This window comes from Alnus glutinosa, chromosome 3 (assembly GCF_958979055.1).
Source record: "Alnus glutinosa chromosome 3, dhAlnGlut1.1, whole genome shotgun sequence".
NCBI lineage: Eukaryota > Viridiplantae > Streptophyta > Magnoliopsida > Fagales > Betulaceae > Alnus > Alnus glutinosa.
In genome coordinates this window covers 32,562,941-32,584,906 of record NC_084888.1, presented here as the reverse complement: position 1 = coordinate 32,584,906, position 21,966 = coordinate 32,562,941, and the positions used below count along the sequence as shown (strand labels likewise).

The 21,966-nt window shown below is 35.5% G+C and overlaps 2 protein-coding genes across 2 annotated transcripts; both read right to left on the bottom strand.

The window, feature by feature from the left end:
• Positions 1-3,435: 3,435 nt before the first annotated feature.
• On the bottom strand, positions 3,436-6,865 carry LOC133862967 (aquaporin PIP2-2-like). The gene is made up of 4 exons (XM_062298907.1): positions 6,440-6,865; positions 5,887-6,182; positions 3,856-3,996; positions 3,436-3,762 (listed from the first exon to the last, which is right to left on the bottom strand). The coding sequence occupies exons 1-4, from the start codon at positions 6,744-6,746 to the stop codon at positions 3,643-3,645; spliced, it is 864 nt and encodes a 287-aa protein (XP_062154891.1). The 5' UTR covers positions 6,747-6,865; the 3' UTR covers positions 3,436-3,642.
• A 13,766-nt stretch (positions 6,866-20,631) lies between these two features.
• LOC133864596 (large ribosomal subunit protein uL11-like) lies at positions 20,632-21,477 on the bottom strand. Its single transcript, XM_062300978.1, has one exon. It carries the CDS (start codon positions 21,327-21,329, stop codon positions 20,829-20,831), a length of 501 nt encoding a protein of 166 aa, XP_062156962.1. The 5' UTR covers positions 21,330-21,477; the 3' UTR covers positions 20,632-20,828.
• Between the last annotated feature and the right edge of the window lie 489 nt (positions 21,478-21,966).

Genomic DNA, 21,966 nt, shown 5'->3' with positions numbered 1-21,966 from the left:
AGGAAATATGTGTCCAAAGATAATGGGATGATGCATAACATTATTTATTTTAGTTATATATCAACTTTCACTGTTTTATTTACACATTCTTTCTTTTTTAAAAAGTAATGTTATATATTACACAAATATCTCGTAAAGTTGTTGAGTCAAGGTTTAGTGGCTCTTTGATCATTCCTTATGTACGTAGATATATCCAATAACTACTAAACTTTGCTTTGCATTAGTTTTCTGGAATGTTCGTATGGTATGTAGCATTAAAAATACTTTATATGAACGTCTTATCAAGAGTCATTTTTTTTTATTATTATTATTATATTTGGTGGTAAGCACTGCCAATTTTAGGCTAAAATAACTGGCCAGATACAATTATATTTTCAACTAAATTTGTACTTCAACTAAAATTGCATCACGACAAGGCTAGCTACTAGCTAGCCAAATGGGAATGCTAAGAATTAAGTTCAAACAAAAAAGAAAAAGAAAAAAAACAAGGCCATGTGATGAGAAGACGTTGGGCGGTTAAATAAAATTGATTTTGGAAGTTTGAGAAGATGGTTTAAACTTTAAAGTGCTTTAATTGGTAGGGTAAATGGATGGACTACCTAACTAACCTACAAATTGCGGGTGCCTCGATCATTGCCATAATAAAAGCAATTAGTTGGTTTATACGTTAAGTAAGCTTTCATAAGTTGTCTCCTTTCAAGGCTCCATTCCTCTCGTTAATTTGCTACCTACCATCTTCACACCAATTTCCTTTTGTACTAATTTTTAAAAATTAAAAATTAAAATAAAAATAAAAAACAGTTTTCATCTTTATCATAACAGAACACTTTTTTAAATATAAAATGAAAAAGAGAACTTCACTTACATTCGTTGAAGTATAAATAGTTTCACAATCATAACTTCGAAGTTTAAATTTTACGATGTCGGTATCCCATGTTTCAGCTCTTTTTAATTTCACTATTTTTTTTGTTTGTTAAAATATCCAAAATGCCCCCGCCATCGCCCCTTTTTTTTCTTGAAAAAAAAAAAAGAAAAAGGAAAGTGAAAATTCAAAAGAAAAATGAAAATTCTGGTGATCCACAGTGTGGGTCCAAGTCCACGACTGACCATAGAGGTCAGTCCAAGGCATTTTTTTTTTTTAATTATTTTCACTTTTTTATATATAAAAGATATGGGGTATTCTAACAAAAAGAAGTGAGAGCAATTTGGAGAACCATTGCATGCACCTCAACTGCTTTAAGTCAAGCAATCTCTCTTTAGCTAATAACGAGTACAGCACCTACTCATTCTCTTTCATATTCTTAAAAATATATTTTTTAACGTGATACTAAAAAGGTATGGAAATCAATTGTGGATAATGATAGTAGCAAGAATTTCCTATCTAAGAAGCTTGTGGAATATCTTAAATTACCGACGGAAATTAGGCAAGTATTAGATTCAAAATTTAATAGTGATTCTCCTAAATCTAGTGGTAATTTTGAGTGTTACGTCAAGGAGTATGCATTTTAGAGTGTGGACGTGTTTCCAAATTTTTCATGAGAAATGGAAAGTAAAATTAATCAAGACATAAAAAAAAAAACTACGTACAACATAGGTACTATAGTTTTTTGTTTTTTTTTTTTTTTTTTAAAAAAAAATAGTATTACTTCTCCCACATGCAAAAAATATATGTGAAAAATAGATTCTTAAGTTTGATCCTGTATCAAATAAATTCATGAAATTTCAAACTTATTGTATAAATCTTGTGGCATGCATCTATGTCAGAATGATCTCCCTGTACAAATTTAGGTCATTTTTTAATAGAGATTTTATGAAATTATAATTTCATCCTCAAATAAAAAATTATAAAAATTTAAAATAAAAATAAAGAAAATAGGAAGAAAAAAAAATTGGAGTTGTCGATCACCCATATGGGCCTTTGGGGAATGGTTTAGTCACCCACGTTCAAAAGCCGGTTTTAGGGTTGACTTGGCCACTTGATCCCAAGGGTCCAAGGGGTTGCAAGAACCGGCATCTCAGGAGGTCAAACCACCCCTAAAAGCTACAAGGTTTGTTTAACCATCATTAGAATCGACCTCTAAAAATTGTCAAATCACCTTAAAAGATTCATGGGGTGGTCAATCATCCCCATACTAGAAGGGATGGTTGACCAATCATAAGGACTTTTTTTCTTATTTTTTAATTTATAAAGGCTTTATTAAAATAATTTTTTTTTTTAAAAAAAAAAAAAAAAAAAAAGAAAGAAAGAAAGAAAGAAACAAAGAAAGAGAAAAAGAGAAGAAGAAGAAGAAGAAAAATAAGAGAAAGAAAGAGAGACCGAAATTTGTCAAGAGAAATAGAGCTATAAAAAAGAAAGAAAGAAAGAAAGGTTTGGGTAAAAGAGAAGTTGCTCAGATAATGTGGCTTTCTTGGGCCTAGTGTGGACACTGAATGGCTTTTCATCATCTTCTTTCTGCGGCGCTCAGCCCATTTAGCATCTCAAACTAGGCCTTGCCTTGGTGTCATAATCGGGTCAACCAACCAATCTCAGCAGACCCGCAGCCCACACAACTGACATTTCATTTGACAACTTGGTCACGCCTTTATGGGATGTTTGGATGCATTATTTTTCAAAAACAAATTTTTATTGATATTCATAATTTTTTAAAAATAAATTGATTTTTATTCAACTTTTTCTAATGTTGTCTTAAGAAGTCAAACTATCAAAACATCTTTTTCAATGTTATTTTGCATCGAAATTCGCACAATAAATTATAATTAGATTTTCAAATATGAAACAACCAAACATGCCACAAAGTCACCAACCCTCACCCTTTTGTGTCACTTTCCACGGGAGAAATAAACTCAAAGAAATAGCAAATGAAAAACACTATTTTTTTTTTCTTTTTCTATTCAAACATAGGAAAAGGGAAAAAATATAAAATTACAACAAATAATTTTTACCACTCTATAACTTAATAGTAGAAAATGGGAATGCTTCCGAACATACAGTGGGAAGCGGTCCATTCAACTACAAAATGTGCGTCAATCTTAGCACATTTAAATATTTTAAAAGCAAATAAAAAACTTACGAACCCATTTAAAAATGAAGAAAAAAAAAATCGAAGTAGATCGAGTATGTCACCTCAGCTGAAAATGCTAGAAATTCGCTAAATATCATTTCTCTTTTGCAATACTCTCAAAATGAACCAACAATCAACCCTTTTGGGCTTTAATTGGTACACTTCTTATAAGCTTCATTCTAACTTAATCATTACCAACCCATTAACTAAATTTTACTTTCAATTGTTCCTATTGCGAGACTTTCCATTAAAATGGAAATAATTCATCTCATACTCAAGATTTGATTTCATCTCATACCTAAGAGGACGTGTCTCCCTAGCACCAAATTCACTGAATTGAGACATTGAGAGAGAGAGAGAGAGAGAGCAAAAATTGATCTACAGTTCAAAAAGTTACTTAAAAGCATAAGGAGTACAAAGAAGAACCGAAGGTAGTGGGAAAAAGACAACATGGAAGTAAATTGAAAGGCAAGTGGGTAGAAGGACAAAGTGGGACAGAAAAAGCACCCTTTTCTCAAAGAGACATTCATCTACACAATTTCATGATCCTCAACTATCAAATCCTTCTTCCTTCTTCTAATCAAACAATTTGGTGGCTCCTGAACGACCCAAGAGCTTTGGCAGCACCTGCTCTCAAGATGAATTGGTGGTAGAAAGCTGCAATGGCTGCACCAGCGAATGGTCCAACCCAGAAGAGCCACTGGAAAAAAACAAAAGTGACAGAGTGTAAGACACAATATGATGATAAATATGCTACTTATTAACAGTGAAGAGGAAAGAAAGGTATACTAACTTGGTCATCCCAGGCTTCGCCCTTGTCGTAGATAACGGCGGCTCCGAGACTCCTAGCGGGGTTGATGCCGGTGCCGGTGATCGGAATCGTGGCCAAGTGAACCATGAAGACCGCAAATCCAATCGGGAGTGGTGCCAAAACCTTAAGTTCAAGACAAGTACACAACGTCACGGAAAAAAACGACACATGATAAGAGAGCATTTGTAGTTAAGAACTATTATCAGACAGCCCAATTACAAGAAATCAATTTCAGATTTTTTGCACAAGATATGAAATTTGAGGGGCCCAAAAGCAGATTTAAACAACTCCAATTAGACCCAAACAGTCTAAATGTGCCCAAAACTACACCCGTGAAGCAAAATAAAACAAGAGATATTTTTTCTTTTTATTTTTTTATGAGCCATTCATTTTGGATACACAAGGGAGGAACCACAGTTTGATGTGAGGCTCAACAAGGAGAATCACTTTTTGGAAGGAAACAAAATTAGGTGACCCTTGCATATGCGTGTGCTACTCCACGGGACCCACCTTAGCCACCACATGTCGCGTTGCTTCCTAACATTACCTCCTCCTCCTCCTCATAATAATAGTAATAATAATAATATCCAAGGAAATCAAGTACTCAATTTTCCCACCAGAAAATAAATAAAAAGAAAAGATTTTAACGCAAAATCAGGATCGGCTGCGATTTGCTTGGCTACCATTAGAGATCTATCAATTTTTTTATATGATCCACTAATCGGGTTAGAATTTGGCATAAATGAATTCAAGTTATAAACGGGTCGACCCGTTTAACCTGCTTACAAAATTATATATATTTCATAAGATAAATAAAAGTTAAAACGGGTCAAACAGATCACGATTGGGTCGAAACAGATCAATTTGGTCGCTTGGGTTAGGTCAAACAGGTTAGAACATTTATAATGACTTCTTCACAATTTCTCTAAATTTAACTCTCAAATCTATTTTAAGGGTTTCAAATAGTCACTTTTTTAAACCATCAAACAACATACTCTCTAATGTTTCTTTAATTTAAATAAATACTATTTTTTAATCATTCATAAGAACATAGAGAAATTTTTATTTATTAGAAAAATGAAAAACATTTGCACGGTTTACAAAAGGTATTATTAAAAAAATTATAACATTGGCTCTTTAAATCTAAAAAGAAAATCTAACAAATAGAAAATCTTAGCAAATGTTAAACATTTGCTAAAGAGTACGTTATTGGACATTTTTATGGCTTTTGTTAAAAAATGTAGAGAAAAATTAAATATGTAGAGTCCATTGTAAGTGCTGTTTAACGGTTTGCTTTTAGGTCTAAACAGGTGAAACCCGTTTGTAACCTGTTTATTAAGCTGGTTGTGTCGGGTTGGCAATTAAACAAGTATATTGTCAAGCAGGTCAACCCGAACCTGACCCGTCAACCAACTACCATTCTGTCATCAGCCAATCTAGGCAGTACCACGAAGAAAAGGGGCTCGATGCCAACTTGTTTCCGGGCAGGCACCGAAGCCCCATCTGGATGAGGATCTTTTTATAATTGTGAATTCATATTGTTATCCTCGTTCCCTCCTCTTTGGACAGGAATTTGTGTCCTTCCTTTCACTATGAGGGCTGCTGCCCGAATTGGCTGTGCCATGTCCTTATCCTAGTCCACCAATGAAGCAAGTTCAACATAGAGGGTCACGTTCTCTCTTTGTGAAATAGCTCAAAAAACGGGAAGGCTTAATTTGTTTTGTGAAAACCATTGTTTGCAACAAATCCATTCTATTTCTCTTCAATTGAGGGGTTTCTGTTTGGGAAGAAACTAAAATATATACTTTCTAAATAAGAAACATCAAAAAGAAGGGAAAAAAAAAAGGTTGGCAGCCTTAAAATTGGAAGAAATCCTAATCCTCGTATATTAACCAAATATATGATGAAAGTTTCCACGTGTTTATGACATGATTAGCATGTCATTGATGGTATAACCCTAAATAGAATTAAAAAGCAGATTAATTAAATGGAGGAAAATGTTAAGGTGCGTACCGGAACATGGGAATCTCTAGCATTCCTCTTGGGATCAGTAGCAGAGAAGACGGTGTAGACAAGCACGAAGGTCCCGATGATCTCGGCGCCCAATCCAACGCCTGTGCTGTAACCATCAGCGAGCGTGTTGGCACCACCACCGTACTTAATGTAGTGAGCCTTATTGAAGGCCTTGACTAGCCCAACACCGCTAATGGCTCCAAAGCACTGAGCCACCATGTAGCATACCGCCCGCACCAGCGACACCTTACGAGCCAAAAACAGCCCGAACGTCACTGCCGGGTTAATGTGACCCCCTGCGTAAAAACAAATAAAATTAGCAAAGAAATCTCATGTTCTTCTCAAGAAATAAATTTTGCTCAACTTTTCACTCTAATAAAATGCTTTTCTTTAATGTTTAAATAGCCTGTGGTTGGGTGCGCTGAGAAAATAGAGAAGAAAAAAAAAATATACTCATAAACTTCAACAGTTTAACGTCCATATATTTTTCATACAGGCAAACGAAATCAAACAGGAAAAAGGTGAGAAAAGAAAGCCGAGAAAGGAAACCCACCTGAAATGCCAGCAGTGCAGTAAACAAGAACGAAGATCATGCCACCGAATGCCCAAGCGATCCCAAGAAACCCAACCCCGCCACAGGCAGTGCCATCATTGGCAGGGTCAATCTGGCTCTTGTACCCTATAACCGTGAGCACCGTGATATACAGAAAGAGCAAAGTGGCTATAAACTCAGCTATCAAAGCCCTGTAGAAGGACCACTTGGTGAGCTCCACGGCGTCGAAGAGCGGCGCCGGAGGTGGGTCGTGGTAGTCCTTGGCAGGGAAAGAGCCGTTCTCTGGCACCTCCGCGTCCTTAGCCATAACACTCAAAAGAAGACAATTAGCAAGAGAGAAGGAATTAAGCAGAGGCTCAAGATGGAGCAAGCAACAAAGAGAAAGCTTTGGGTGCGGAAGAAGGTGAGCTCTGTGGGGGTATATAAAGGAAGAGTCAAGGAGTTTAGGTTTAAACAGGAGGGATTAAGGCATTAAGTAGTGCAATTTGAGGCATGAACAGAGCCACTAGGCAATACCTTTTGGTCTCTTTCGGTCCCCATCCGATTTTACCCACGCCAACCCGCACTTACCTCACTTCTTTTCTCTGACAGCCTCTCTCTCGTGCATGTACTGGCAAAGACTTCTGAATCGCACTTACTACGCCAGTTTGTTTGTTTTCTTCTTCTGTAATTATCTAACATACACGGAATAGGATCGTAGCCTTTAATTAAATTTTTAATGCTCTAAATTCTTCGATATATATATATATATGATATTAAACTGTGAATCTTCGGTAAGTAAAATCTTGTAGATTATTACCTCTTATACAGCTAAGACTATTTTATCTTACTCTTTCAATAATCATAAACAAATTAACGCCTAAACAGTGACTAAATGAGATTCTCAAGAGATTACCTAATAATAATAAAGATAATATCATCCCTGAACATTTTTAAAACCTACTATCAAATTGGTCCATATGGTTTAACCTTGTAACAAATAAATATATGTGATTTCAAAAGAAACTTATAAATCCTGATTGTATGCCTCTGTAACAAAATGACACATCCGTATAAATTCCAACCATTTTTTTCGACAATGCACTTATGAAATTATACAATTTTATCAACGAATTAGAAAAAAAAATAAAAAGGACAAAACCCTTGGTTTGGAAGTTGTTGGCCACCCCCTATGGCATGTTTCGAGTTAGCCCAAAGGTTTTAGTAAGTGTTTCGACCACCTTTAAAGACCGATTTTAGGAGGTGGTCAAACCATTCTCATTATCTTTAAAGGTCCATGGTTCGACCGACTCTTCTATTCGATTATGATGTTGACCGAATCAGCCCCTAGCACCCCATAGACAGAAGGTGGTTCAACTTATTAGTCGGTTTTGAAAAAAGATGGTCAAGTCATCCCATAGTCTTAGGGATGATTCAATAACGCTCGATTGTTAGTTTTGAGGGTGACTAAACTATTCTTATATCATTTGGTGGTTTAGTCACCTTCCGTAATTGATTAAGAGGATGGTCAAATGACTCTTATTATCTTTGGAGGTAGTTCGGTCAATACATTATTTGTAGAGTGGTCCAATCACCTTTATAGCCTTGAAGGTGACTATAGGAGTATGGGGTGGTACCAAAACAAAATTTATTTTTGTAATTTTTTTATTATGAAATGCCCCAAAATTTAAGAAATTGATCATTTTATTATATAGGCATACCAGATAGATTTTATAAGTTCATTTGAAAGTATATGGATTTGTTTGTTACAAAATTAAATTACTTTACTTACCAAATAATTCATCGTAACTTATTTAGTATGCGGATAAACATGTTTAAATTTTGGTCTACACAGAACGGTAAATAAGCTTTCAAATTAAATTTTGCTGTAGTGAATTCAAGTATTTAGAAAGAGAGAGTCTCGTTTTCTTCATCTAGAGAGAGAGAGTTTCGGAGAGTTTGTTTTCGCCGAGGGAGGGAGGCCTCACGCCTCCCTCCTCCCGATGGTGCTTCTCCCTCTAGTTCCTTTGTGAGCTAGTGGTTTTTGTGTTCCCTGGCTTGTTCCAGTGGGAGTTTTGTTCTTTCCGGCTAGTTTCCGGTGGAGGTTGTTGTTCTCCTAGCTGCTATGGCTATGAAGTTTGTTTATTTGTTCTTTGCTTGTTGTTTTTCTTCGTCTTTTTCTTGGTTTTGACAGTTACAGTTCGTTTAAGTCGTCCAAGAGAGTGATCTTTGTTCGTGTGTTCTCCGGCTTTCTTTGGTGTTAGATCTACTTGGTTTCACTGGAGTTCTTGTGACACGACTCTCCCCGTGTTGTTCGCCGTCAGTCTCTATTCCCGTCGCTTCATCCTCCGGCGATGTTGAACCTCCACGCTCGGAGCGTGGCTTGCACGCACTGAGGGTGTTGCTTGCGCGTGTGGGCCACGCGCCATTTTTTCGGCCGTCTGGATGGTTCTTCTGGAAGAGATGTTTTCTGGTTGTAGCAGGGGAGGCCTGGGTGCGGTGCGTTTGGCTTTCATACGATGATCAGGAAGGATCCTCCGTTTGCCGGCTTTGCGTTTTGTCTTTGTTTTTCTGTATATTCTTGCTTCTTTTCACAGCTTACTTTTGTAATGGGCTAAAATTTACTTGGGCATTTTGGTGGCATTGTTAGCTAGACCAGGCCCTTTCATTTTAGGTGGATTGTTCTTTATTGTTTAGAGAGGGTCATATGTTTGTTTTTGTATTTTTAGCTTGTTGCACTAGTAGCTGCTTTAAGCCAGGGTTGTTCCTGGCTTTGTGTTTAGGGATTCTTCATCTCTACTCATTACCTTGGGCGTTTGGGCTTATGTTGTAGATTTGAGACTGTGTGTTTACCTTGGGGCGTTTATGCAATGAATGAATGTTCCCGTTAAAACAAAAAAAAAAAAAAAAAAAACTTTCAAATTTGAATAGCCAATGGGTTGAACTTGAATTAAAAAATAAATAAATAAATAAGAAAAAATGTTGAACCCGTACGTCATGAGGAGCAGTGTTTAGTCAATACGTGTAGGAAAAGAACATTCATGACTCATGAGCAATCGCAAAAGGGCAAGGGGGGTCTTTTTTTTATTATTATTTTGAAGGGGGCAAGGGGGGTCTTGAATGTTTGAGAAAGAGTGGACACGTGGATGGTTGTGAGTCACTTGTGGGTAAAGATATAAGTTTTAAGAGAGAGAAAAAATAGCTGCACGTGGTGAAACTGGTGGATTCAGATTACTTGGCGGTTTGGGCTGTGGAACGTTGGGGAATGGACCCATCCCCAACCCAGTGCAGTAGTAGTGTAACGGACATTTTTCATTGGTCAAGAGAGAAGCAGGGATGGCGTCATTATCCATGTATTCTTTTCGGGCATTTAAGAACCTGCTTGAGTAGTCATGGAAGAGTACTCGGAGGCTTGGCTTAAAGTAGTAATGTAGTAATGTGGAGTGTCCTTTAAGCAATATCAATTTTAGTCAGAGATTGTACGCGATTGCCGGAGAAGATAACGACCATTTCTTTTGTGAGAATTCCACTTTTCAACTTTCCAACGGTCCTCGTGATGTTTAAATACTATTTTTTCTTCTCTAATCCAACTTCGTTTCTATATTTTTTTTAAAAAAATATATCATTAAATTTGTAAGATATATTCGGGGTGAATTTTTTTTTTTTTTTTTTTATAAAAAAAAATAGAATAAAAATTCATTCTAAATTGGTTTATAAAAAACTCATACAAATCATCTCTAAAGCTATAAAAAAAAGAACAATCAATTAAAAAAAGAAAATAAAATGTTTCTCACGTGCAAGTGACTCGTGTCACTATTAGAAGTTGGATTGTATGAATATTTATGTCCAAAGAATTGGAATAATAATTTTTTATGACAGCCTTTTGATGTTAATTCTGAATGGAGGGTAATGGTTTTAGCTGTATGAGATGTGCTATACATTATCGTCATTTTGTCTTCTCACTTTTAAAAATCATCATTAAATATTTGGAGTTCATATAGCTCACATGAACCCTATAAATTTAATGATGATTTTCAAAAGTGAAAGGATAAGAGAATGACCAAATGATGAATTAAATCATTTCTCTAACTATATAATTGCCTTACTACCTGCATCACCCAAAATATCCCTTCTTTTTTTTTTTAAAAAAAAAATTGATATGATTTAGGTGTTGGTCAAAATTTAACGAAATTTACAAAAAAGGTCATGTCTTAATCTTCGAAAATTTTATAAATTTTTTAAAAAATAAACACAGAGTTATTTTGAAAATTTTGATAAGATTTAATGAAAAATTATAATAGATTGTTGAAATTGAAAAAGAAAAATGAAAGATAATTAAGTGAAGTTTTCCTACAAAATTATGAAAGTTTGGATAATTTTTTCAAAAGTGATGAAAGATCAAGAATAATAAGTGAAGTTTTTCTAAAAAATTACTCTTTTTCAAATATTACTCATCTTTTTTTCGGAATAAATGAATTTTTGACTTGAAGTTTTAACAAATAGCTCACTGGATGATTAAAAAGTAATTAATCACGTAAGAAATGAAAAAATAAAAATAAAAATGATGACAGTATTTTAAACAATTTTTTCTTGACAAGTACCAGACGCTATTCTAAATGATACAAAATGATTTTATTATAATTATTAATTTATTATAATATAATCAATGGAAGTTGGATGAATGGATATTGTATTATTATTAGTAATCATGATTTATAATTGGCCCTTTTTTATGGGAATCCCATTACTTTTCCAAACGCCTATCACGTGTTAACTAAACTAAGCAAGCAAAAGTACAGTTTTTGTAATTTAATTAATTCTTAGTATTCATTTAATTTTGTGATTTTAAAAAGTGTAATTGAAAATAACCATTTTAAAATATATGATTTGAAAAATATGATTTTGAAAAACGTAAATAAGTGTTTGGAAAAATAGCAGTTTAGTCTTTAAAATTATGCGTTTTCAAAAAAACATCATTTTATTTTCGATTTGAAAAAGCAGATCTTCTATATTTTCAAATCGCAATTCTCAAACGATTTATATTCTGTAATTTAATTTAAAATTACACTTATTTTTTTTTAATTTTATAGTAATGATTTTTCTGCGGTTCAACTTATCACATCGTACAACCACCTTGAAGCATACATCTTTGACATGCGTTCTAGTGAAAAAATTGTAAAACTCAAAAGGGAAATATCGTTAAAAATTGTTTACGCAAAGGAACGAGAGATCAGTAGATTAATGATGCTTGATTACGTACATACATAGAGAATGATAAATTCAAAATTTTCAATAATAAATAAATCATGCAACCAAGGACAGAGTTAGAAATTCTTATGGCAGGGAACAGTGACAAAAAAAAAAAAATTGGTAACGACCATTAGGCTAAATTTTTAATTTTTATCTTATATTTTTTAATTTTTTAGGAAAAAAAAATTTCCCACCTTATAATTTTTTTTTTTAAGAAATTGGGGGGGGGCGGCCCCCTCCCTCCGTCCCCGCATGCAACGATTTCAAAATATAAAAATTAGTTGAGAATAACTGAATAAATTGTAAAAGTTACATTTATATATTTTAAATAATAATTAAATAAATTATTTATGTATTTAGTTAACTATATTCTTTAATATTTTTAATTAGTTATTCATCTTATCTTTTAAAGTAAAATCTTAACTCCGTTGTCACCAGGAATTTAAATTAACAAAAATAATAATAATTATTATTATTATTTAATTTATATTTTAATATTTTACTGTAAACTCAAACAAAGACGTGAGAATAATTCATAAAATATCTAATTAACAGTCATAAAACTGACAAAAAAAAAAAGTTGTCAGTAATTTATAAAAAAAAAAAGTTGTCAGTATAGCATTAATTAAGTGTTGTAGAGTGGTCCCATTCGGCTTGACGAAGTATTTTTGGTGATCCTGTGAATAATGCGACAATTACAGGCAGTCCGATGTCAATTGGTTGGCCAAGCCAACGAAACAATACATGTGGCATATGAGATTACAGTACCTCCAAAAAGTGCTTAACCTCACACTCTGTCTTTAAGCTCGTTTACTGACCGTTGATTCAGCTCCTTCCCCAACTTGCTTTTTCTTTTTTCTTTTATTTCTCTAGAATTCCCTCTGCCACAATTTGAAAGCATGAAGAATCTTTCTCAAAATATTTGTTTGAATTAAAAAAAAATAGGTAAATAATATGTAAGAGACTACTTATAAGACCTATTTGATCAATTAAACTTTTTATCTGATCATGTGAATTTTATAAGTAGTATCTTAAAATCGTATATCTGAATTCTCTGAAAACATGAAAAATCAACCGGTGTATAATTTATATGAAACCATGTGTAGAATAAGTATGGTTGCCTTGATTTTCAATTTTTTTTATTCCATTATATATATATATATATAAAAGCTATGCTTGACTCCCATAAAAAATAAGTTCAACTTATCATTCATATTTTGGTCCCCATACAAGAAATAATAGTTTTGTCTTTGTCTATAATTATTGAGTATAAAGATTGTTTGTCTTCTATGTTCAAAAAGCTTCACTTGTTTATCGTATTTTACACAAAAGATTTAGTCCACACTACTTTAATGCACATAATAGAACCAATTAAGATACGTGTGGGTTTTTTTATTTTTTTATTTATATATATATATATTAAGATACATGTTTCTAGAGACGTGTGGATGGTCGGGTCAAATTAACATATTAATCACACTTAATAAGCCTTACCCAAACCACTCTAATCTTATTTGGCAATATATGATGTATAATTAATTACGTGGTGTTGCAATAAAATTTATAACATACATGTGATGTTTTTCAGTGCCTCGTTACACAATAATTGCAAATCAAGCAATACCTTTAAGAACATGATTATTATTGTTGACTCTCAAGTAGATTTTCAAGATTAGTGATTGAGTTAGCTCAAACTATCCCATCACTTTGGGCCGCTACTCTTGGTTGAATAGCTTATCACAAGTGGGGGAAAACAATAATGCTTGATTTGGTTGTGTTGAATGATATCTACTGGCCTGGAAAACATGCGAAAAAGAATGTTGCCGAATGCCGACCATAATTTTGCCCAATCTAATTTATTTGGCATGCCCATAATGCGAGTCCTCCCATGCACATGCCTGTCGGTGACTCGTGATTTGGAGAGAGCCAAGAATGGTCACTTCTGAAAGGTTTTTGCCTCTTCTTTCCAAGCTCAAATCTAAAGAGATCCTTATATTTGGGATAACCATACGCAATAGTCCAAAACCTTAAATTATTGATGATGATAAAATCATAACTGGGTAATCATACATACAAGATATATAGGGGATTGGGATCCAAGTGGACCAGTGCACTACGACGGTTTTATTGCACTGCAATGGGACAGTCTTATATGAAATGTTGTTCGGAATTTACCTGTTTAATTTGGAGAGGTGTTAAACTTAAACAGCTTGAAATTAAACCTACTCATATGGGTAAGTTTTAAATCATCGCTTATTTTAAAAATTTAAACTAATAAAAATAAGTAAATTTAATCATTTAATTAATACTTTAATACTCCCTCTCACTTGTGGGTTTAAACCACTTTTAATAGATGAAGTTCAACACGTAAAATATTTAATTAAAATGAGAGGTAAATAAAAGAGACATGGTTTAATAGGAAGAGATAAATTTAATTATTTAATCAATATTTTTATACTTTATCTCACGTATGAGTTCAAACTCATTTTTTTAATAGGTAAGACCAACACGTAGAATATTTAATTGATTGAAAGAAGGTTTGAACTCAGAACCTTTAGTTTTAATACCAAGTTAAATCACCACTTATTTTAAAAATTTAAGCTAATAAAAAAAAATTAAAAAAAAGTAAATTTAATTAAAATTAAGACAGTTTACCAAATTGCTTAAAAAAAAAAAAAAAAAAAAAAACAGTATGTAAATCACGTTTGTGATATTTGACAAAAACATCACAAACTGACAATCACTGCCAGACTACACTCAAACAGTAACCAAACCAATGGGAGTACACCACGTCGCAGGACCCCACCATACTAACAATAATTGCCGTGCAAAGTTTAATGTCATCGACAGACGACATCAAAACACGTGGTCAGACATATCTAGTCAGCCGTTTGATTTGAACACACGGGTTGTCGGCCCCGACTTTGCTGGGAATCCAGTCGGTCGTCACCGGTTTTTAACAATAATCTTTCTCCTGGCTGTCCAGTCGGTTAGGGTTGTGCCTAATCTTCTTACTATATTTTAACAGGAAATTACCCCACAATTCCGCATCAGTAATAAATTTGATAATAAGATTTTTTTATATTAATTGTATTTTTATTTTTATTTTTATTTTTACACAAAAGAAATCACGCACGCAAAATCTCAATCGTTTTATAGGTTTTTACATTTAAGTATTGCCTATTTTTTTTTTTTTTTTTTGAAAGGAGTATTGCCTGATTTTCACGTAAAAGAGACGGCATCTATTTTTTTTTTGTGAGTGCAACTAGGGATACTCCATATCTACTACAAGTTTTTGAGAAAAATCATATTTAATTTTTTTCATTTTATTTGAATTTAGTTATTAGGTTTTAAATTTTAAGAATAAGGTTACTGAGTTTTATTGAAGTTTTAAATTGATTCATCTATTACTTTGCTGTTAAAATAAACGATATATATATATACACACACATATTCAGTTTTTTTTTTTTTTTTTTAATTTGTGGTTTGAAAAAATATTCTAATGTGACACAAAGATTCAAAAAAAAAAAAAAAAAACTGTATTTGTATTTTTAGGAGTATTTTTGTGTTTGAATTATTTGTTTTGAAAAAAGATTAAAAAAAATAAAAAATAAAAAATAAAAAATGGTAACAAATGAAACCCATATTTTTTCTCCCAATCTAATTTATAGAGAAAATCATCCAATTCAGAACACGTTGAAAGGAGGGTAGGCGGCTAAGAAAGGGTTAGGGATAGACGGAGACGGGATAGTGATGGCATAGGCTTGGGTTAGGGATAGTGATGGTTTAGGCTTGGGTTAGGTATAGTGATGGTTGTAGGGCTTTCCGGGTCGGTCCTTCCCTAATTGGATTTGGATTGGTATGTATATATTATGAACAAGTTGGCATTAGATAGGCTTGACTTTTATGGCTTGCCCTGCCCTCTTTACACGTTTGGCTTTAAAACATAGAACCGTTGGCTTTCAGGTTATTAAAATTCCCTGCGAGTCAAGTTATATTTATGAGAATCCATTGTGAATGCCGCCAGTGGCTATATAACTACACATCATCCATAGGGAGTGGACAGAAATTTACGTGCCCAAATTTATGGCATTTTTAGTTGTTCGTTTTTTGAAATTTAAATTAAATTATAATTTATTGTGCAAATTTTGAGACAAAATAAAGTTGAAAAAGACGTTTGAATTGTTTGACTTCCTCAGACAAAAATTAAAAAAAGTTGAATAAAATTTAATTTGTTTTTGAAAAATTGCGAATACCAACAGAATTTGTTTTTGAAAAACAATGAACCCAATTCTCCTCATTTATTTTTCATTTTTCCCAAAAACAATCGACTTCAAAACATTATAATTTCTTTTATTTTTTATATCACATAAATAATTTTTTATTACTATTCAAATAAAAAAAGTCACAACAATACAATTTTTTTTTTTTTCACTTTTTCCGTTTTCCATACAAATACTTTTTATTTTATATCACATTATTCTCTTTTTAATACTACTCAAAAAAAAAAAAAAAAAAAAAAAAAAAAAACATTTGCTAAACTGAAAAACACTTTTTCTGGTTTTAACGTAGAAAAAGAAAAAATTGTAAAACTTGTTCCCAATAAGCCAAGCGTGCGTGCTATAACGGTAACAAAAATTCCCTGCCTTGTACAGTCGTTGTACATGAGATTCACCGGTAAAGATCGATGTCAAATGCGCGTAGAGGGTGTATCCGTGTATATGTGCACGTGTGCTGTTAGCTGACATTCCCGCACGTGATCTCAGTTTCCTCCACATATCGGCAGGCGGCGGCGGATAAGAAAATAACATTTAAAGAAGAAGGGAAAAATGGCTAAATCTAAATCTAAATCTAAATGCATTCCATGAATGGAGTGGGGTGAGAGATTCTGAGCGATTAAGGAACACAAATTCGGATCGGGACCCAAGACGATAGGCAACGGACCACATCTTATTACATCAACATTTTGGGTACTGCTATAATTTAATTCACATTTCACACTTGCAAATTGGACCACCTCAAATTTCTGACAAACACACCTAGGGATTCGAGTCCTCCTTTTATGACAACCTTAATCATAAGCGCTTTTGTGGTCCCAAATTTGACAAATATATATACATCCAATGAAATGAAGGCTATGCCCCTCAAGTGGAACAAGAAATGAAGAAATGGGCTTTCCTTCAAAGGCCACGAGGTTTTTGGGTGGGGGATAAAAGGAAAGTGTTTTTGTTATTGTTGTAGGCCCAAAAACAAAACAAACTTCCGATCCATCTCTATATTCACTTCATTTGCCCTTCCTCGATTGGGAAAGAATAACGCAACATACTCAATTTGCCTTTTCACTCTAATTTATTGAACTAATAGTCACTGTCCCACCAATCCTTGGATCAGCATTTACTTTTATTTTTATTTTTTTAAAAAAAAATAAATAAATTCATTGACGGATGAAAATTATCACATTTTCCAAACAAAATAAGAATGAAATGAGAGTTGAGTACCTAAAATTACCCTTTAAAAAAAAAAAAAAAAAAAAAACTATTATATGCCTTTTGCTTCACATTTCTCACTCATTTTGGTTCGTATCTTCATGAGAAATGTACTACGAAAATGCACAAATAACATATAATCCTTTGATTTTTGAAAGTAATTTTATTTTGGTTTAAAAGTGTTATGATGCGATATATATAGGTGGAAAGTGTTTTCTTCCAATCCTCATTTCACTCAAAATATACTTTGCTTTTGTCCTTTTTAATAGGCTTTTTCTCAAAAGAACAAATAGATGCAGAAAGATTAACTACCATGGCATTATTTGGCATAAAATCATTAGTCTGGGAAATGAAACAAAACAGCGTCCATTAGCCAAATTATCCCTCGGGACAGAATTCGAGTCCAAATCAATAACCAGAAAGACAGATGGCTGGCTTTCTTCTTCATTTGATAACGAACTATGTGTTGATTTTCTCCTTATGCTCCGTTTGTTTCGGCGTAAAATGATTTCCAGAAAATGATTTCGATATTTTACGGTGTTTGGTAGGGGCGAAAATAACGGTCAACGAAAATCATTTTCGGTTTAACCGTAAAACCTTCTTTAATTTTTGGAAAACGATTTACGGTTTTAAAAACCGTAAATCGTTTTCCAAAATTATATTCTTCGTCCTTACACGCACGTTTAATATTTGACTGTCCGAATCCGACAGTAGTCGGTCGTTCGAAAATAGGCAGCACCGGAATCCGGCATCATCAAGTCGCTGGAATAATGCCGGCGTCGGAATCCGACCACCGGAATACTGCCGGCTGCCAGAATCCTGCCGCTGGAATCCGGCGACATCCGGCAACTGCGCCGAATGCCGGCGGAATCTGGCCATGGACAGAAACCGGCCGGAATCCCGCCTGATCTGACCGGATCCGGCCACTGATCCGGCCGGATCTGGCCAAAATGGCCGGGATCCGGCCGGATATGACCGGTTCCGGTCACAGACCCGGCCGGATCTGGCCAAAATGGCCGGAATCCGGCCGGCTATGACCGGATCCGGACACAGACCCGGACGGATCTGGCCAAAATGGCCGGAATCCGGCCGGATATGACCGGATCCGGACACTGATCCGGCCGGATCTGGCCAAAATGGCCGGAATCGGGCCGGATATGACCGGATCCGGACACTGATCCGGACGGATCTGGCCGGATCCGGCCACTGATCCTGCCGAGATTCGGCCAAAATGACCGGATCCGGCCGGATCTGACCGGGCCCGGAGGTTTCCTGCCGGAATCCGGCAATTTTGGCCGGATCCGGCCAAACATGTTCGCCGGATTCCGGCGACGGCCACCGGCCATTGCCGGATTCCGGCGACAGTTGCATTTTCACTTTTCGTAATTTTTTCGTGCGAACCAAACGCCGAAAAATATTTTCGAGAAAATAATTTCTTTTGAAATTGATTTCGTTGAAAATATTTTACGACGGAAACCATTTTACGTCGAAACAAACGGAGCATTAATTACACTAATTTCTCTTCCCCGCGCCCTAACCAATAGGAACCTTATAGAGGGAGTAGTTTGGGCAAATGGGGGATGTGTTTGAATAAAAAAGTAACGATATTCTACACACATTTCATATTGGCTGGCGCAACATGTTTTAAGTGCCTTTTCATATCAATTACTTAAAAAAAGAAAGTACAACTACGTAAAAACACAATATGTCAGCCGATATAAAATAAGTGCATAGAGTAGCGTTACTCTTGCATAAAGTGCATGTAATGAGTGAACATCTTTGATCACTCAAAGATGATGACAACTAAAAATACAACCCAACTACACGTTACATTTAGTCATACAAGTCCGGTTTACAGTCACATTGGAACAATGGACCCTTGCCCCCTTTCTTACTCAAGTAACCCTAGGATCTTTTTATCTACCCTTTTTTTTTTTTGATAAGTACCAAAGATCAATCAATCTTTTTATCTAACCATCCATTTATCTTTGGCTTTTACTTGTTCCATCCAACTTTAGAGCCTTCAGACAATAGTATTTGTTAGACGATGGGAGTGGCTCACCCCCAGTTTGGAAGGGCTTCAGTTTCCTCCCATTTTTAATCGGATGAATGCCATGTGGACAACAATAAATCCAAAGGCCTATTATTTGCCACAGGATTCACCTGCCTTGTACTAATGTTAACAGCAGTTTAACGACACAGGCCCTTCATCTTCCACCCATTCTCCCTTCCTTCGCTAAATCGAACCCTTTCCTCTACCTAAGACAATCATTAACGGCTCCAACATCACAAACAGCATGTCTCAGTCATCATAATTCCCATGGCCTGTGATCGAGTCCAGTAACCCATATCAGCATATGCCTAGATCAGCACCAAGACACTACCATACATCGAGACAGCCCCTTCTTTGTCGTCTGCCCCTCAAGCCCTATACTAAACTTCTGTTGTCTCCATAACTTTCTACTTCATCGTGACAAAAATTCATTTTCTCTCATCAGCTTCATAAAAACCAATCTCAAATTTAGCACAAACGCAAGCACGTAAAGTTTCTCAAAATTCACAATTTGCTTCAAATATTAAGTCATTGAAGTCCCTCAACCATCGCAAGCTATGGCCCATGGAAGAAGATTTGTTTAAAGAGGAAAACATGGTGACATGCCCTATGGGATCATCATTCTCTTCATCTTCGAGCTTAACAAATACAGCCAATGGAGGGCGTTGCATGAGGTGGGTCTGCCTCAATTTTTCATGAAGACATTTGAAAATGGTGGACTTAGCAAAGGTAGGGGAGAATGGGTGGGAGACAAATGGGGTGAAGTCTCTGATGAAGATGACTAAATCTTCTTTGGAAGAGAAAGGACCTGTGTTGTTAAATGGCCCCTAAGGCTAAGGTTAGGCTGAGGAGAGTGAGTCACGTGGCAAATAATAGACCTTTGGATTCTGTTTAAAAATGGAAGGAAACTGAAGCCTCCCAAACTGTAGGGAGCTGCTCCCTTAAACCATAAACATAAAATAAAACTTAATTGTAGATATCAAAGAATAAAACTTCAAACAGCTTCTCTAGCATTCACTTGCTAGTTACATCCAAAACGTTTTTGAGAACATTTCTAAAAGCCTTCATCAATAATTGAAAACGCATTCTCTAGAAAAACAAAATCATTGTACAGATATGACAAAGTCACCTACCTATTACCATAAAAACAACAAATTTGGGTCAATTTCACATCTGATTAGGCTTTCTAACTCCAGAATAAGTCATATCTCCTACTACAATATTCGAATTCAGCTCTTTGCTCTCTATTCCCTCATTCACCTACTGTTTTGATTGTCCCCTCTTCCTTACGTTCCAAGGTTTCACAAATAGTGGGACTCCTTATAAGTTACATCTACCCAATTCTGATATCCAAATTTCCATTATAAATCCCAGCTATAAGCAACTGCTAATACACCTTTACTAAACATGGGAAGCAAACCATATGAAGCGAAAGAAACTGCAAAAACTAACATTTTCGATCCGTACAGATTTAAATATAACCTTCTACTAAATCCACGATTCAAAACTAAATAATAAACGCTGAAATTAAAAAAAGATACAAAAACAAAGTTCCAATCGAGTTTTCTCATAACCAAAATCGAGCTCAAACCCTAACAACGAAGCAATGAAAAAGCAAACCTCAGTCGAGGGGGATCTCGACGTCGCCGTCGGCGATCTCGGACTGCAAGTCCTTGGGGTCCTTGCCGTCGACGGTGCAGCCGACGGAGACGCAGGTGCCGAGAATCTCCTTGACGGTGCCGGAGAGGTCCTTGGCCATGGAGCGGGGACGCATGACCCTGGCGATCTCGATGACGTCGTCGAGGGAGATGTTCCCGTTGTGCTTGATGTTCTTGGTCTTCTTGCGGTCGCGCTCGGGCTCCTTGAGGGACTTGATCACCAGCGCGGCAGCGGAGGGCACCACCGAGACCTTGGCCTGGCGGTTCTGGACCGTCAGCTTCACGGTGACGCGCAGGCCCTTCCAGTCCTTGGCCGTCTCCTTGGCTATGTCCTCTCCGATCTTCTTCGGGGAGAGCCCAAGCGGGCCGATCTTCGGGGCGAGCGAGCTGGCCGCACCGACCTCGCCGCCGGTCACTCGGACGTACACGTCCACCACTTGGGAGGGGTCCAATTTTGGCGGCATGGTCGGCTTCGCAAATTAGAAAAAAAGAAAGAAATGATGGTAAGGATCGTCCCTGAGGTTTTATAAAGCTAGGGTTTTGGGGTTTTCTTTTTCACGCGGGTGGCAGTGGTGTGTTTGGCTTGATGTTAGGGAAGTCATCAGGGCGGATAGTGGTATTACTCTACACTGTGTAACTCTAGGATAGATCTGTTTGGTTATGCGAATATTTAATTTATAACAGTTTTCCATCTAACGGGTTGAACTCTTGGTGAAAATTTTTCCTCGACCAAAATGCACAATACATGTTAGTCTAATAAACTGGGTTGGAAAACTGTCCTACAATTTAATTGTCAAAACTAAATTATTACCCCTGTTATAGTTTCCAAAGAACATATATATATATATATATATATATATTCACCACTGCTGGCTGTCTGTATGTTCTCGTTTTCTTTTTTTTAATCTACTTCTTTCATTGCATTTTCATCTTTCTTTACTGAGAAGCTACGACTAATTTGCATTTACACCACATGGAATTATAATGAGCGAAACTGAATTTCAATGGGCCGAGTAAAAACGAGTTAAAGAGAGGACGTAAACCTCAGAAAGCAAAAGAAGTGTAGCTAATTTTAAATAGACACACAGAATATTTGGATTT